The 18,246-nt window shown below is 43.0% G+C and overlaps 1 protein-coding gene across 3 annotated transcripts in view; it reads left to right on the top strand.

Moving 5' to 3' along the window:
• The window catches only part of kmt2a (lysine (K)-specific methyltransferase 2A), a 62,004-nt gene that overhangs the window by 38,933 nt on the left and 4,825 nt on the right, over positions 1–18,246 (top strand). For 2 of the 3 annotated variants that reach the window (XM_041803572.1, XM_041803588.1), the window contains exons 21-33: positions 204–315; positions 415–493; positions 650–807; positions 906–1,052; positions 4,948–7,588; positions 9,818–12,430; positions 14,575–14,646; positions 14,720–14,946; positions 15,244–15,318; positions 15,440–15,614; positions 17,497–17,604; positions 17,738–17,818; positions 17,977–18,106. In XM_041803572.1, the coding sequence (XP_041659506.1) occupies positions 204–315; positions 415–493; positions 650–807; positions 906–1,052; positions 4,948–7,588; positions 9,818–12,430; positions 14,575–14,646; positions 14,720–14,946; positions 15,244–15,318; positions 15,440–15,614; positions 17,497–17,604; positions 17,738–17,818; positions 17,977–18,106 (6,618 nt within the window). The remainder of the gene's footprint in view (positions 1–203; positions 316–414; positions 494–649; positions 808–905; positions 1,053–4,947; positions 7,589–9,817; positions 12,431–14,574; positions 14,647–14,719; positions 14,947–15,243; positions 15,319–15,439; positions 15,615–17,496; positions 17,605–17,737; positions 17,819–17,976; positions 18,107–18,246) is intronic. The other variant, XM_041803581.1, reaches the window with a different exon arrangement.

The following is an 18,246-nucleotide window of genomic DNA, read 5'->3' on the forward strand; positions in this document are numbered from 1 at the left end:
GGTTGTCCTGAAAAAAGGATTTTTGGAGGTGTTTTAATATGTTAGGAAATCTATGCTCTCTTTCTACTTTGTTAAAATATTTTTTATTTAATTGCCAAAAGGAAAAAAATTATAAATGTTCATATATACATGTATGCAATACAAATAAACAAATGCTCTCCTTATTCTACTCACCCTTACCATGTTTATGGATTTTTGTCTAGGTGGTGTCTGGATTTGAGGTGACTCGCAGGATCCTTGTGGACCTGGAGGGGATCAGTCTCAGGAGGAAGTGGCTGGCAGGTCTGGAGCCTGAAAATGTCCATATGATGATAGGTAGGTCAATTATTCTTAAATGTTTGTTGATTAGCATCCATTTTTTTGCACTGATTTAATTGTCTCCTGAGCATTGACTGAAAACGATGATCATTGCAGGCTCCATGACCATTGATTGTTTGGGGATACTCACTGAGCTCTCTGACTGCAAAAGCAAACTCTTTCCTGTAGGATACCAGTAAGTTTTATTTTCACGTTTTTCATCCATCTGAAAGTCTTCACTTGCTATTTTAAGTGTCTCTATTCTCAACTCAATTAAAGCAGATCTAACTGCTGGCGGAAATTGGAAATGTCAGTTTAACAAAGTCAAGCTAAATTAATTTTCTCTCTCCAGGTGTTCGAGGGTGTACTGGAGCACTTTAGACGCTCGTAAGCGGTGTGTGTATACCTGTAGGATTCTGGTATGTCACCCTCCAGTGGTTGAGTCTGACCTTAAAAACATGATGGCTCCAGAGGAGAATCGCACAATAGCACACAGTCCTCCCATAACAGGTAAACTCAGTGACTGTACGCTAAGCTTTGAATGTGACAACGTGCCATTCTTGGTTCTTTTATATGCTAAACAAAATTTCTCCTTTTTTACGTTTCAGACTTTCCTGATCCATTTGAATCACCAAGGCGCTCTGACACCCTTTCACCTTCCAACACCCCCAAGCTCAGGGTTTACACCAGGAATAGACACCCCAGCTACCCCCCCTGTCAGCGTTCACTAGGCCCCAGGCCAATGCCCTCACCAGGTAAAAAATTGGTATTCCATACTTTATTTTAAGGTAAGAAAACATAGAACTACAGTTGAAACCAGACGTTTACATACACTATATAAAAAGGCACATAAACTTTTTTTTCTCACCGTCTAACATTAAATCAGATTAAACCTTTTCTGTTTTAGGTCAGTTAGGATTACCAAAATTATTTCTATTTGCTAAATGCCAGAATAATAAGAGAGACAATTTTTTAGACAATTTTTTATTATTTTCTTGAGAGTCAGAAGCTTACATACATTTCATTAGTATTTGGTAGCATTGCCTTTAAACTGTGTGACTTGGGTCAAATGTTTTGGATATGCTTCCACAAGCTTCTCACAATAGTTTGCAGGAATTTTGGCCCATTCCTCCTGGCAGAACTGGTGTAACTGAGCCAAGTTTGTAGGTCGCCTTGCTCGCACATGCCTTTTCAGCTCTGCCCATAAATTTTCAATGGGATTGAGATCAGGGCTTTGTTATGGCCACTCCAAAACATTGACTTTGTTATCCTGAAGCCACTTTGTAACTAGTTTGGCAGTATGCTTAAGGTCATTGTCCATTTGGAAAACCCATTTGCGCCCAAGCTTTAACTTCCTGGCTTAAGTCTTGAGATGTTGCTTCAGTATATTTCCACATAATGTCTTTCCTCATGATGCCATCTATTTTGTGAAGTGCACCAGTCCTCCTGCAGCAAAACAACCCCACAGCATGATGCTGCCACCCCCATGTTTCACAGTTGGGATGGTGTTCTCAGGCTTGCAAGCTTCCTCCTTTTTTCTCCAAATGTAACGATGGTCATTATGGCCAAAAAGTTCCAATTTTAGTTTTGTCAGACCACAGAACATGTCTCCAAAAATTAAGGTCTTTGTCCCTGTGTGCATTTGCAAACTGTAATCTGGCGTTTTTATGTTTCTTTTGGAGTAATGGCTTCTTCCTGGGAGAGTGGCCTTTCAGCCCATGTCGGTACAGGACTCGTTTGACTGTTGATAATGACACAGTCTTACCAGCTTCAACCAGCATCTTCACAAGGTCTTTTGCTTTTGTTCTTGGGTTGAGATGCACTTTTCGGACCAAAGCACGTTCATCTCTCGGACACAGAACCTGTCTCCTTCCTAAGAAGTATGATGGCTGGACGTTCCAGTGTGTTTAAGGTGTGCCTTAAAATACATCCACAGGTGTGCCTCTAATTAACTCAAATGTTGTCAATAAACCTATCAGAGGCTTCCAAAGACATGACATCATCATCTGGGCTTTCCCAAATTGTTTAAAGGCATAGTAATCTTAGTGTATGTAAACTTCTGACTTAGAAGAAAGTAATAAAAGTTGTCTAAAAAAATCCTTTTTCTCATTATTCTGGCATTTAGCAAATAGAAATAATTTTGGTAATCCTAATTGACCAAAAAACAGGAAAAGTTTAATCTGATTTAATGTTAGACGGTGAGAAAAAAAAAGTTTATGTGCCTTTTTATATAGTGTATGTAAACTTCTGGTTTCAACTGTACATTAATCCTGAAGGAAACTCTGGTGCCTGTTTGCCCAACATTACAGTACCAAAAAATGTAACACAAGACTATGAGGTACAGTGAAATTCAAAACAATAGAATATGTATTATGAAGTTTTAGGTTGAATAGATTTGAATTAATAGAAACTCTTGCTTGATATATAAGTATGAGGTTGTTTCCACTAAGTGGTCTGGTTCTGTTTGGCAAGGCAAGGTTCTATTGAATTGCATTTCTACTATCAACAGTTGGAAAGGGCCCCAAATAACTGACCTGTTCCATCCTACTTTTTTGGCACCCTTCTGTAAGGGTGTTAAGCTTACCTATCTGTCCATCCATAAGGGTGGTGGGGCTACTCACACAAAAGAGGGTTGCACTAGCGTCGGTTTCATTGCCCAGCACGACTGCTTGACCATGAAAAACAAGGTTGTCTACCCGATGAGGAGTGGGTGAAAACAGGTTTTAACCTTTGGAACAAAGAAGTTTGACTTTTTAATTCAGATTTTGAGCCTTTAGAGCAGGGATGTCAAACTTACGGCCCGCGGGCCACTTACGGCCCGCCAGCAGGTGCCATGCAGCCCGCGAGACGTTTAGGGAAAAAGATTGACATTTAAAAAAATATATTAATTTTCAATATTTACTACCTTGGTGTTGTGTTCTCAGCTCCGCAAACATGCGGTCCAAAAAGAGGCTAATACAGACTGCATGATTTTTTTGAGACACAAGGAGAAGGATAACCTGACACGCCAGGTGGATTTGTTTCACACATCCATCTGGGAAAGCTTCAATAGGAAACGTTTGAGAAAAAGCAGAGGCTTTGAAAAAAACTCGGGAGCGTGATTGGATGAACGTTCTTCTGTCACATCTCTACGGGCCAGTTAAAGCAACAAAACATGTGACATAGCCGCTATCAAGCTGCGCATGCGCAGCTACTGAGGAATAACGCGAAACATGGCAACTATTGACATGGAAGTGCTTGACTTTTGTCGTTTTTAAAAAGAAAACAACTCACTGCTGTTCTTTGTTCTTTTAAGGAAGAAATGTCATCAAGTTCTGATAAAACTGGCGCTTTAGCAGCATCTATGCTAATCTCTTCCTCCATAACTGCACCAGCTCTTGCTGCTGCTTGTTAACGTCACGACTCTGCTGCGCCTGAAAGTACTGCCCCTCGTTGCTGATTGGTCCTGTCACTTTCTAACTGGACCCAATGGTTCAGATGGGAGCTTTGCAAGATGGATTCGCCAGTGAAAAACAAGGAAACGGGCATATCCATCTGCTTTGCAAGATTAGGAGAAGGATTTATTCTCTGTTAATTTACTTATTTATTAAGATGAAGAACTTAACCACTCGCCCTCTTATAGAGTCAGATCCAGTCTGCACCTCAGTTTCCTGATTCCTTCCTCAGGCCTTAATGAATGTCAGAGGTTTTTGCCTTGTAAAACCAAACTTCTATCCCTGTGAGGGATTGAAGCAGCTCTCAGCATAACAAATACTTTCTCTACGTAACTGTCTGTCAGCCACAAACACAGACATCGTATCTTGCATCTGGCAAGTGACTCAGTTCAATCTCCAGCCTGATTTAATCCCTCATTATAATAAATCTGTGATGCCAAACTAATATCAACTAATTTTATTTACATACAATTTAATTTTATGTCAACAAGGAGTGCAGTTATGGTCTTGATCACTTACGTTGAAGCAGGACATCGTTTATAAATCCTGTAGCATATTTAGCCACAGGTCTTGTCAAATGGTTAAAATTCCTCTCATAATGATCAAACAAATTCTTTATTCCTGGGTATTTGATCCTAATCTAGACACAGACTGTCCTATGACATGAGAGATTGGCATGTTTGGTCTTGGTGCAGCGCTAAAATGCATCATAAATATGCACGGAGATGGCCCTGTTTATGACGTGTGCACGGATGTCAGGGGGATTCAGAGAGAACATACAGGCAGAAGAACGACTGTTGGGGCAGACGTGCTCTAAAGTCAAGTTTTCACTCAGTAGGTGAGGGATTGTAGCTCTGAGTAGTATGATAGCGCAGCAGTCTGGAATAAATTTCCTCAGAATCCTCCTCTCTCTCTCTCTCTCTCTCTCTCTCTCTAAGTGCTTTCCTAGTTTGCTTTCTGCTACTCAGCAGCTAGGACTGCAGACACGCTGCCTATGGTGTCACATGTGTATATTCTACAGTCCACCCACCAAATGAGGGTGCAGTTGTCTGAGTAAACTATTTTGGCATTTACCAAGCCGAACCAGACCAAATTATGCTCAATCAACTGGACCACCTGGTGGAAATGCAGCTTTAGAGACCATAGTAGCGTTTTATTTTGCTGTCCCAGCTTTCCTGTATGTATTCTTCACTTAAATTTGTCTTTTTTTTTATAGGAGGTAATTCTCAGCCCCTAAGCCATGAGATTCCGACTGTAGGAGACTCACTGGTGAACTCAAGCATGCGCAACATTGACTCACGCCGCCACAGCTCCCCTTCTCTCTCCCCACCTCCCCACCAGCTGAACAGACAGAGAGGGATGACCTCCCCACTCCAGATTTTATCACGCCCCCTTACCTCACCACCACCCCTCATCCCCTCCCCTGCCAGAGACCCTGAAAGGTCCAAACACCTCAGCAAAGACTCTGCAAAGAGTCCAGTCCAGAGAGATGATGAAAGAGGCAGGCTGTTCTCCTTGGACGGAAACCGATCACAGCCTTCCAGGAACCAGGGCTCAAGAGATACAGACAAGGGGAGAGCGTTGAGTCAAGACCAAGCCTCTAAGGTTTCTGACAAGTATAAATCTTCCAGGGAACTTGGGCAGAAAGACTCTGACAAAGACATAATACCAACCAAAGAGCCAGAGAAGAGGAGAGCATCTAGTAAAGACTCAGGTCTGAAAGAGTCTATAAGAGGAAGAACTCTCAGTAGAGATCCCTTGAGAGACTCAGAAAAGGGGAGACAAGCAAACAGAGACTCTGAGAAGGGGAGACATTCAAGCAGAGAGTCAAACAATCGAGACAGAGAAAAGAACAAATCATTGGCCAAGGATTTGGAAAAATCTCGCTCCCTCAGTAGCGACATATGTGTGAGGGACTCTGAAAAGCAAAGACAATGTAGCAGGGAAGCAGGAAAAGACTCAGGTCAAATTAAAGACAGACTGTCCAGCAGAGACTCAGACAAGAGTAAACCTCCCTTTAGAGATTCCAGTTACAGAAGCACAGAGAAAAACAAAGACTCTGGATCGGGGAAGGATAGTAACCCTGGCAGTCAGTCCAAACAGGCTGGAGGTGAAAGTAAGAGCCTCAGACTGGCACCTGCAGGCTCAGGTCAGTCCTCCCCTCCTGTTGGCACTGCTGTCCTCACAGCTCAGCAGAGAGGTGGAAGCACCAAGCAAGCAGACAAGCAAGTGAAACATGGAGGCAAAGAGCAGGACGTTTCACAGCCTCGACACAGGTCCACCCCCACCTCTAACATGTTCCAGTCTAAGGACAAGCCCAGCTCAGGGAAGGAGAGTAGTAGTGGCACTGGAAATAAAACGCCAGCTTCACTTCATAAGGACTCAGCTGTTGGGAAATCTGGCTCCCCGCAGTCATCATTTCAGAAGTCATATGCACGCAAATCGAATGATTACTCATCAGGTCCGGCTACACCAGCAGCTTTGAAGCCTGTGTGGCCATCGAGGACACCAGCAGAAGAAGACGTCAAGCAGGGCTCATTGCACCTTTCCTCCCCGGCTGCAGCCTCAGCTGCCAAAGACAAACACCCCAAAGCAAAGACGGTAGGCAGCAGAGAGGTGTCCAAAGACCGCGAAAGAGAGAGGAGTCTCCAAAATAGTAACAGCACCTACAAGATCCCTCTCCTCAACAATAACACGAAAGCTACCGGCAGCTCCAACACCCATGCAACACACCCCAGCTCCCACAACAGCAGCAATAGCAAAGCTCCAGTGCTCGGAAACAGCACCAAAGCCCACATGAAGGCTCAGGGGGAGAAGCAGGAGAACCAGGGAGGAGACAGGTCATCGTCCAAGAGCAGAGAAAACTACTCCTGTCCTGAGAGGAAGAACACCTCCAGTTTGGACAGCTTACAGCAGCTACAGCAGGGGGGAGTAGCTCCAGAGAAAGGAGTGAAGACATCCTCTCAGTCTCACACCAAACCAGCAGGTAACCAGCTCCAGAGAGACAAGAAGAGATCAAGTAAACCTCCTGCTGTAACTCCACTTAAGACTGATATCAAGACTGACCCAAATGGGACCAGCACAGTTGGTGGTCTTCCTTCCTCCTGCCCTACTACCACCACCACCACTACCTCCACTGTCTCTCCTTCCACTCAGGGCACCTGTCGCTCTGCCCGCTCTGCTCTCTTTTCCTCACCCTCTACAAGCAGCAGCGACAGCTCTGAATCCGACACCCAGACTCACACAGAGGAAGACGATTTGCACAAAGACCGCTTACCTGGTGAGCACCGAGACCGCCACAGCCTTCCCGCTCAAGGCACAGAGGATGAGAATGATGGCCCAGAGGACGACCACGGCAGAGGGATGGATGTTAAACATCACGAGGATGACAGCGATGGATCTGGGTCCACCAAGCGGCGTTACCCTCGACGCAGTGCCCGTGCACGCTCCAACATGTTTTTCGGCCTCACGCCTTTGTACGCCGTTCGCTCGTATGGTGAGGAAGACCTTCCCTTCTACAGCAGCGGTGATGCAGCAGGAGCCATGGTTAAGCGGAGGACCAGTGGTCGAAAGAAGTCAGCTGAGGGGCAGGTGGACGGAGCAGATGATATGAGTTCCTCCTCTTCTTCAGGGGACAGCGGAGAGGATGAAGACAGTGGAACTAAACAGAGGGGGAAAGACCCATACTACTACAACTTCACCAGAACCATAATAAACCCTGGAGAGGGTCTGCCGTCTATAGAGGGCATTGACCAATGTCTGGGGAGGGGTTCCCAGCTTCAGCGCTTTCTCAAAGATGAAGAACAACAACAACAGAGAGCTCAAGGAAAAGTTGAAGAGGACATGCTGAGTGCTTTGTAAGTAAACACGAATAAGTAGCTGAAAAAACTGGACCTCATTCACCAATATGCCTGAAGTGTTTCTTCATTTATTTTGAAGAAAGTCTAATGCAGCTTCACGAAGCTGCTGGATTTTCACCTATATTCTTAAATTGATAAATGCCATGTCTGAGTTAGCTGGAAGTTTATGCATTATTCCCACGTAGCACAGAAAAATGCCCCTATAATGCCCATGTAGATGAAAAGCCAGCCCAGTTATCACTTACAACTAAGAGGAGAAGTTGAAAGGAAGGTCCAAATTAACAAAGAAAATTGAACTATATAAGACAAAAACTACATAAGTTATGAAGTGGAGCCAGTACAGCTTAAAGTGAATGAAGTGAAGCACAAATGAGCAGATTATTTTTTTATGTTTTGTATCATCTGTAGTGAATAGAAACTACAAACATGTTAAGTTAGATAATGGCACATGTTCAGAGATGACTGCCATCATAAAAGTAGGGACTCAAATTTAAAGATGTGGTTGAATACAATATCAGAAGAGAGATGCTGACTATATCTTACAATTACTCACAATAGATATTCTTTAGTGATTCAATTATTCTTTTAAGTTAAGGCTCCTCTTTTAGTTCTCTTGTTCATATTTCACTCCAAAATAACCCACAGGATGACTCAGTAAAAGTTTAACTGTTTACTGAGGCAAATATTAAATAAAAAAATGATGAAGAATAACCGCCCTGTTCCACAGTTTTTCAAAAGAGGAAGCTTAAAGAAAGAAGTCAAGTCAAAAACCTGTGTGGCTGATAGCACTGATGGCATGACCAATTCCTGGTGCATGTCTTCCCCTGCTCTCCCCCAGTGTTTCCTTTCTCTCTTCAGTTGTCCTACTAAAATAAAGACAGAAAGCTCAAAACTTGTCTTAAAAATACAAGGTGCATTTAGATTGCTACACTGCCACTGTAAAGCAATAGTACAAAATGACTATGGGGAAAGGAAAGCTTTCATCGTTGTATTTATGTACAGTGCATTCAAAAAGAATTCAGACCTCCTTCACTTTTTCAGTTTTTTATGTTACAGTCTGATGCTGTAGTCGAAAAATAATTTCTATTCTCATTAATCTACACTTTGTACCCCAAAATGAGAAAGTGATAACAGAATTTTTAAAAATGCAAATTAATGAGACATGAAAAAAACTGAAACATCACATTGGCATAACTATTTAGACACTTTGCAAAAACACTTGAAATTTAGGTAAGGTGCCTCCCATTTCTTTGGATCTTCGCTGAAATGTTTCTACACCTTTATAAGAGTCCACCTGTGTTAAATTGAATTGAGTTCTCAAAAGCACAGTGGCCTCCGTAATTCTCAAATGGAAGAAGTTTGGCCCAACCAGGACTCTTCCAAGAGCTGGTCGTTCAGCCAAACTGAGCGATCGGGGAGAAGGGCATTAGTAAGAACCTGACTAAGCTTTAGAGATCCTGTGTGGAGATGGGACAAAGTTCTAGCAGGATAACCACCACTGCTGCTCTCCACTGATCTTGGCTTTATGACAGAATAGCTAGACTGGAGCCTCTCCTCTGTGCAAAACACATAAAAGCCTGCTTGGAGTTAGAATACTTTCTGAATGCACTGTAAGTGCGCTCTTTTCAACATTTGTTTAGAAGTGGTTGTCTAAATGCTGTGTTTGGATTCATAGATCAGCACTTTACAGTTTTGGCTAAACATTGCATAACTGAAATGAAACAATCTGTGTATATATCAGATATCATACCTGACCATATGTTAGATGATGTATATGCAAAATCAAGTAAGTACTAAAAAATAATTTTGCATTGGCGTATCCACACCCAGAATCAGCAGGGGTGCTGTTCATAGTTAGTAGATTTTCCCAGATTTGAAAACTTCTGAGAATGTCACAATCTACTTGAAAACTGTGTTAGTGCATTTTAATTTCTTCCTAGGACTTCAGAGCACAGATGGCCAAGTAGTGAAGTCATGCCATCTGAATGGAAGTTGGTCCTCCAAGTGGGTGGCCGAGGTTCATCCTATGGCTCCTTTCCCATATGCCATTCCACACTCTGCCTGAATAAAATGATAGAAAATAAAGGCAGAAAGCCCAAAAAATGAATCTTTAAAACAAAATCTGCCTTAAAAAGTCTGGTTAATGAGGCCCAATCTTCATAAAGCTATGTGTCTTTTTTGTAATGTCCATTACTACATCATCTTCTGTGCTGCTGTGTTTAACAGAACCTTGGGAAAGCAGCATATTGGCCAGCTGGATGGTGTTGACGACGGCTCAGAGAGTGATACTAGCATCTGCACCACTAGCACAACCACCACTACAGCTACGTCCTCCTCCACCCCACACAAGAGTACACCAAGGAGAAGAGGCAGAGAAAGGCACACCGAGAAAACGGACTCTCATGACACAAGCAAGGAGGCTGACAGCAGCGCTGGAGCAGTGAGCGGGAACACGCGAGAGGGCAGAAAGAACCAGAAAGAAAACTGTCTTCCTTTAGGAGGTGGAGTCAAGTCCCAGCCTCAGGCTCAGGGTCAGGATCCTCTGGAGGCCCAGCTGTCCCTCAGTACAGACCTGCTGAAATCTGACTCGGACAACAATAACAGTGATGACTGTGGCAACATTTTACCGTCAGACATCATGGAGTTCGTCCTTAACACGCCGTCGATGTCAATGCAGGCTCTGGGTCAACAGTCAGAGCCGTCGTCCTCGGAGCTGCTGCTGGATGAGGGATATGTTGGAGTGGATGTAAACCGGCCTAAAGACATTCTGTTTGATGACTTCTCTCAGCCGCTGCCCAGCACTGAGAGTGGCGGCGTTGTGGAGAGCAGCGTGAACAGCTCCATATCTGTAGAGGAGCCGTATCTTCCTCTAGAGCTGCCGTCAGATCTCTCTGTTCTGACCACACGCAGCCCGACTGTTAGCACCAGTCAGAACCACACTGCTGCTGGGAGTCTCATCTCTGAAACCTCAGACCGCACCATGCTGGGCCTGACCTCTGACCCTGACACTATCAGCAGAGAGAAGAGTGGGGACAAAAAAGCACCATCAGAAAACCAGCATGAAGCCTCTGCTTTAGGAAACAGGGATACACAGGTCACTGAAGGTCACATGACCCCTGAGCAGTTTATTCCCAGCCCTGCCATTGGACAGGTAGTTGAACCTCCAGGTAACCAGGATGTTCCCAGGAGTTCTGCCACCCCTGGTTTGCCAAGCTCTCCCTCCCTGCCACTTCAGGGTCAGAAGTACCTGCAGACATCAGCTGCAGCTGCAGGCAGCCCCAGTCCTGTTCCTGCCCCAGGACCATCGCAGTCACAAGTTTCCAGCCCAGCAGTCATAAAATCGGGGCCAGACAAGCTCATTGTCGTCAACCAGCAATTTCAGCCTCTGTATGTTCTTCAGACAGTTCCTAATGGTGTCACCCAAAAAATCAATGCTGCAGGAGTGATGGAAGCTGGCTCTCCTGCTGTGCTGAGCTCCATGACACTCACCACAGGGCTGAACACCGGTTTATCCATGGCTCAGCCCATTTTTCCAACTGGTGGTAAAGTCCTTGGCACTATGCCTCACCCTTCCCAGATTCACACCTTCACAGGAGCCACCAGGACAGGCTTCCAGACAGGAATCCCCAGCACCACCTCTGGGCTTCTCATTGGGCTGCCCCCACAGGCTCACGACCAGTCCCAAATTCTGGTCTCAGAAGCAGGTCGTCCACACGAGCTAGGGCCCAATGTTGCCATCGTGTCCAGTCCCTCCTCCCTCACCTCCACCCCGACTGTACTCGCCTCAGCTCATGGCAAGAAGAGGCCTATATCTCGACTTCAGCCGAGAAAAAGCAAAAAGTTGGCCCGCTCCCGTAGCCAGCCCACCCTGGCTCCGTCTGAAGTCGCCCCACCAAACATGACTCTTATAAACCTGTCCTCTCCTCAAATTACCGCTAGCATCCCTGGGCAGCCTGGGAGCCTGGTGGAGCTAAGCGCTCTCTCCACTTCTCAGCGCAAAGTACCAAATATCATCAAGCGGCCCAAATCAGGAGGAGTCATGTATTTGGAACCAACCACTCTCCTTCAGCAGAGGATTTCTGGTACAGCGCAGTCCAGTATCCTGGGTCATGATTCCTCCACTCACCTTCTTCCTTGCACTGTCTCTGGTCTCAGCCCCAGTCAGTCTGTGTTGAATGTTGTGTCTGTGCCCCCTAGTGGTGCTGCAGGGCCTCTAGCTCCAGGATCAGTGTCTCTCTCTACACCTGTCCTCAGCTCAGGAGAGATCACAGGGCCGATTAGCAATCTGCTGTTTAAAGCCAATCCACATGGCCTGAGCCTGTCTGATCAGCCAATGGTCCTTCAGTCAGCAGGTGGCGCTCCTCTGATGTCACAGCTCAGCTCCACCGTGCAGACATCCATAGCCAGCAGCATCTGTGTCCTACCCTCTCAACAGACCATCAGCATGGCTGTCAACCAGCACAGAGAATCAGAGGGCAGCAGCATCCCCTTACAGCCACAGTCTCCGGCTATAAACAGAGCGCAGGCGATGGACTCCAGTCCAGGCACCCCTGTTACTTTAGCCCCCAGCCCTTTGAGCCCAGCCAAAGGACGTGTTGTTGGAGTGTACACCCAAACCTCTGCACACTCCCAGAGCAGCAGAACAGCTCCTATTTCCACATCATCAGAACAGAGACCTAACTCTGCTCCATCAGTGTCAGTTTCTGGATCAGACAAAGGCAAACAGAAAACAAAGAGGAGCAGGCAGACCTCAGACACATCCAGCGGCAAGAAGTTCAAGGCCTCTCAGTCAGAGGAGCACCACAGCAACCCTGCAGGACGACCACACTCAAACCCAAGGTAAGCTGCTGTGCATGGATATATACTGTGTTTTCTATTTATTGCTGTTAAACGATAGTCATGTAAATATGTGACCAGAAACCTTCCCTCATTGGGACTGCATTAGTGGGTTGACCTTAAGGATGAAACAACCATTTTTCTTTAACACCCTGATTAAATTTAAAGCAAAGATACAGTCTGTCTTTTTAACCTGTTTATTTCTAGGTTTTTCATTTATATGGACTCAGATTTCTCCCAACATTGTTACATTTTTCATAGAAATTTGACACATTTTAAGAATATATGATTGCATGAATGTACCTTTCTTTCCTGAGATGCATTTCACCTTTAGTTTTGGTACAAACAAATCTGTAAGGTTTTCAGTAAAGTTTTGAAGGCTTTTATACTTTTTCATGATTTTTTTACTGTATAATCACCATTATTTCAAACCAAAGCTTAAAAATTCAAATCGTCAGTCTTTTTTTTTTTTTTTTTTAACCCAAAGAGGAAGGATTGTCCCTAAATGCTCCTTCTGGGTAGAAGAGCTTCCCAACAGATTTGTGCAATGTTGATGGTTTAAGGAATTTTCCTTTAATTTCTCTTAATCAGAGACAAGAAATGACTCAGTATAGGATCCAGTACTTATATTTTGGATGCTGCAATATTAAAATGGGTATTTTTTATCAGGGATGCATGATATTGGATTTTTGTCCATATCCGATATGCCGATATTTTGAAACTCATTTTGTCCGGTACCCGATATTTAATAACATTTTTTCCACTGTAGAAAACACCAATTCCATCCTGTACTACAAATAATTTTTTAATATTGGTAGTCTTTTTTTTTTTTCAAATACAGCCATACACTAATGAAAAACTGTCTTTGGGCTACATGTGCATCACATGCTACATGTATTTTTAACAGTACAGCCAAAGTCATCTGTATCTTTGAGGGCAATAAACAGCAGCAAAATAACCTGCTGACATTGTGCTCCACAGTGCAAAAAAGAAATAGCTTATACATTTAGATTGATTCTCCTTATTTCTCAGCTTTACTTACTTACTTATTACTATTTTTGATTCAAGATGAACAAAAGAAATAAAACTTCAACTGAAGTAGTTCTCCTGATTCTACTTTAAATAGCACAAACTAACTAAGCAACCAAGTTTAATGGTTATTTCACTGTAAACAGCTCTGTAACAATCCAGTGACACCCACATCTCCAATGCCAGAGACAGGACACCTTCGTGCACAGCCAGAGCGCTATCCACGGGAGACTTGGCACACAGAAGTCCATCATTGCTTTTGCCATGTTTTGCGCACTGTCACATAGCACAACATGCTCGTTCTTTTTTTCTATTTTCCATATCCAAAACATGCTATCAAAAGCGGCTGCAATTGCGGCTGCTGAGTGAGCACTCCTGTGAGTGCAGGACAGGCTTTTTAAGAGTGAAATCCTCATATCCACTGAGGCAGTGAGGCTCAACATGCTAACAGGAAAGGTGTTGCTGTGAGGTTGGTGTCAGAAAAAGACATTAACAGCACCCTGTCTCAATGTCCTTTCTTTAAATTTTCCACTGCAAAGATTCTTTGAGCAAGCGTCCACAGTAAAAAAAAAAGCAGGATGCGTTTTTATGAGGAGACAGTACTTGCAAATGTTTTGGACAAATTCATTAACAACATGAACACTTTGTCCACAGGGGGCACCAAAATCAACACAAAGTTAAAGTTCTCTCACAGGAGCTTTAAGTTTTTATCTATCCAATTTTTGGGTCAGTCACACAAGGTGAAAATGTGTTCAGTGAAGGAAAATTTCCTACGTTGAAAATTTGGAAATACTGAAAATTTTCCAAGGTTTGTTGTTGGCGCACGTCCAGCATCAACGCGTGCACTAATTATGATGTCACCTTATCGACTGTACAGATCTGCATAAATTTTATTATCGGCCAGTACCGATAATTAAGTTTCTGAGCTATTATCGGCTGATGCGATATACTGCCAATAATATGGCACATCCCTAATTTTTATCAATTGATTCTAACACCTTGTCCAAGTTTAGAATTCTAGTATGATAACAACCGCTTTGTAAAATATTTATCTTTGACTGGTTCCATTTTTGCAAAACTACATTCCCATTCTTGCCCCCTTTTCTCTTCTTTGCAAGCAGTTTGAGAGAGCGGAGCTCCCCTGAACCCATGGACACAGGAAAGCCAGCAGACAAGACAGCAAACAAGAGGTATGCAGTCTTCCATGTGAACTGCCCAGTTTCATACCAATATGACATCTAATCCTGTCTTTTATCTTTTTAGTATGCTTGGTAAAAAGAAGATATCTGAGGGTCCTGTTGTGCCGGGGAAAGTGGTGGGAAAAGATAAACCATCTGCAGCAGGGGGAGCAGGTTCTCTTCCTGTGGCTTCACCACCTGACCAGGACGGCAACAGCAAAGATACAGCTTTGGATAGCAAACCCAAGAAAGGCATTGTTTTTGAAATCTGCAGTGAAGACGGGTTTCACATCCGCTGTGAGAGTATAGAGGGTGAGAGAAGAAGGCTACAGTTGCCAAATTTTGTTGCATATATTGAAATGCCAAAAGGCTTTTGGGAAAAAGTTATAAGGAACAAATGTGGTGCACATGGCTGCTTGCTTCATAAAGAATCAATGTTCTTCTTATTCCTTAATATTAAGGCCATTTAACAGAAATTGTTACAGCATAAACAGTATATTTTTGCTGGCTTTCATGTAAAAGTGAAAAGGTGACTGTAAGTCAGCTTTAAAGGGATTTTTAAATGCTACATTTCTGTGCTATTGCTTCTGACTTCCTGTTACTTTACAGAGGCCTGGAAATCTCTGACTGATAAGGTGCAGGAAGCTCGCTCCAATGCTAGACTCAAAGAGCTTTCTTTTGAAGGTGAGGCATCGAGGACATAGCAAAGTCAAAGAGAAATGCCTAACAGTCTTCCTTAACAATGATTATCTGTCAGCATCAGTTATTAAATTAAACATGAATGTTTTTCTCCTTGTCCTTCCAGGTGTGAATGGTTTAAAGATGCTGGGTGTTGTCCATGAAGCAGTGGTCTTCCTACTTGAGCAGCTGTATGGCTCCAGACACTGTCGGAGCTACCGTTTCCGCTTCCACAAACCAGAGGAAACCGATGAACCTCCCATCAACCCTCACGGATCGGCTCGAGCAGAGATCAACCACAGGTTAGCAACAGGCTTACACAGAGTTTCCCCAAGGCTATTTTTTCTTCAGTCACATTCCTGGATTTGTGGAGAGCAGGCTCTTTTGGTAGAGTGTACTACTGAAGATAGATAACAAAAGCATCTGACCTGCAAAAGCTGAAAGAAGCCAATGCCTGCGAAATCTTTACATCAGGAAAACATGAAGCAAAAAACAACACTTTTCAATTTGGATTATGTCTGAATTTGCTTAATGTTACCTATTTCAATGTTCAAAATGTTATGGCCTCTAAGGGTCAGTAATCCCCGTCAGCCACTGTAGCAAACACAGAAAATGACTTCTCTCTGTATCTTAGGCCCTCTTTACATGTTGCAGTAACAATGTATTGCAGACTTTGGATACTAAGTGATGAACGTTAGTACATCGATACTATGAATTATCAAAACGTTTTCAGTGATGGCCTGATACTGTGTGCAGTGAACCCAATGGCAATACCAATAAACGGGGGAAAATCAGCCATGGGTTAGAAGTGCCTCTACTACAGGTTTTCCCCCTCATTTAGTCATAAACACTATTTTAAAGGACATGTTGGCATACTTCTTATATCATGTGGGGTACTGATTTATTTGAAATGAAAAGTCAGTGCAAGATGACAAGTGAGGGAGTTGGCATGTATTGTTCACAGAAAAACTGATTCTTGTTTGAGAAATCTATAATTTTATTGTTTCAAAGGAATTCAAAATAGGGCAAAAAAGGAGCAAATGAGGAGTCATTTGGGAGCTTATTACTTAGACTGAGCCCAAAAAAATTTCAATCACTCTACTTTTGTTGATCGTGTTAGTTGACAGGGTGGCTAGTACATGTAGCTACCTAACTAATCCAGGCAATAAGAAGGCATATGAGACCACCTCTGTATGCAGTCTTTATTGTTGGATTTTGAATTGTTTTCAGTACACAATGGGGTGTACAAAGCATTAAGTATATATTGATATATATATTAATATTTGTTATCCAAATGCCTGAAACAGATATCCCCAAATCCATCTAAATGTATTGTATCAACAGGATTATGCATTTGCGTAATAACTAATTACTTCTACTTGTGTAATTTTTCTTACTCAGTTATGATACACTGTCAGTAAAACTTATCATTACTGTATTTCTTCTAATAAAGACCGGTAGTCAAATTGATGGAGTCAGTTTTTCACTGCTCTAGAGCAGGAGTCTTATTTGAAACAGTACAGCTTTTCTTGACTTTATGTTAAAGATCGACATGCTTTACACTACTCTGCAAATCAGATGCTTTGCTTGGACCGAGCTTGTGAGTGAACCCGGAAAAACTCAGAGGAGCAGTGCAGACAACAGAATTTACTGAGGGATAAACAGAGCCAGTTAGTGACAGTGGAGATGTTTGATCATGAAAATAGGAAGAAACTGAACTTCAGAAATGGATGGACTCTTCTTTGGTCATTCTCCCTCACGCTATGGGCAGTTTAAGTGTATTAGTATATTTCAGGACTGTTGCGATGATTAATGTGGTAGCATCTAACATATCTACAAGACAGAGTACACGTCTTTGTCTTTGAGCTGTAATTCTGACCCAGATCTGATTTGAGCAGTCAGAGTAGTATGAACAATCATTCTTCTCCCTAACAATACAAATATGAACAATTATACATCTCAGTGAGATTTAGAAATAAAGGCCTGACTACAAATAGTGAGCCTCCTTCTTATAAGAGACCTGGTACCTCCTGCAATTTTGTAAATAAAGGCCCTGGTCATTCTTTGAGGATTTACGCTAATCCTTTTTGAGAAATGTTTTAAGTTAAACTCCTTACATGCTGGTTTTGGAGTTTGTGTGTATGTGTTTCTGACTGCCGTCTATCCCATCTGTTTGCTTTCCAGGAGGTCTGTATTTGACATGTTCAATTTCTTGGCCTCAAAACACCGCCAGCCTCCTGAATACAGGCCGCAAGAAGAAGACGACGATGAAGGGCAACTCAGGACTGCCAGGTCAGCTGCAGCATACAGCAGTTACTGTTATTTGTCTGCTGAAAATCTGAATTTGCCCCAGGAGGGAGAGAATGGATTAGCCAATGTTATTATTTAGAAACCATAAACATTTCTTTACATTCTGGTCTTACAGGCGTGCCTCCATGGAGCTCCCACTAGCCGTGAGATTCAAACAGCTCAAGACAACTTCTAAGGAAACAGTCGGAGTCTTTAGGTGAGAATAAACAAGCTATAACTGCCTATTTACAAAGCACATATTTAGATTGTATTTCTTGTTTATTCTGAGATCTGTTAACCAGTAAAGTTACTCTAGATTCAGCTCAACAACAGCCAAAATACAGTGACTGCTTTAATAACATTATTTATCTACAGGTCTCCCATTCATGGCAGAGGTCTGTTCTGCAAGAAAACTATCGATGCTGGAGAGATGGTCATTGAATACTCTGGAAACGTCATTCGGTCTGTGCTCACTGACAAACGGGAGAAATATTACGATGGCAAGGTAAGGTCTTTGAAATAATTATGACTTTTAGGCAGATTTCATGTTGGTACTTCCAGAGTTGTAGAATTTCATGAGGGTAGAGATGATTTCTAATGCCTCAGCACTGGTTAAATGCTTCTTCATCACATAAAGCTACTGCC

This window comes from Cheilinus undulatus, linkage group 2, assembly GCF_018320785.1.
Source record: "Cheilinus undulatus linkage group 2, ASM1832078v1, whole genome shotgun sequence".
NCBI classification, from domain to species: domain Eukaryota; kingdom Metazoa; phylum Chordata; class Actinopteri; order Labriformes; family Labridae; genus Cheilinus; species Cheilinus undulatus.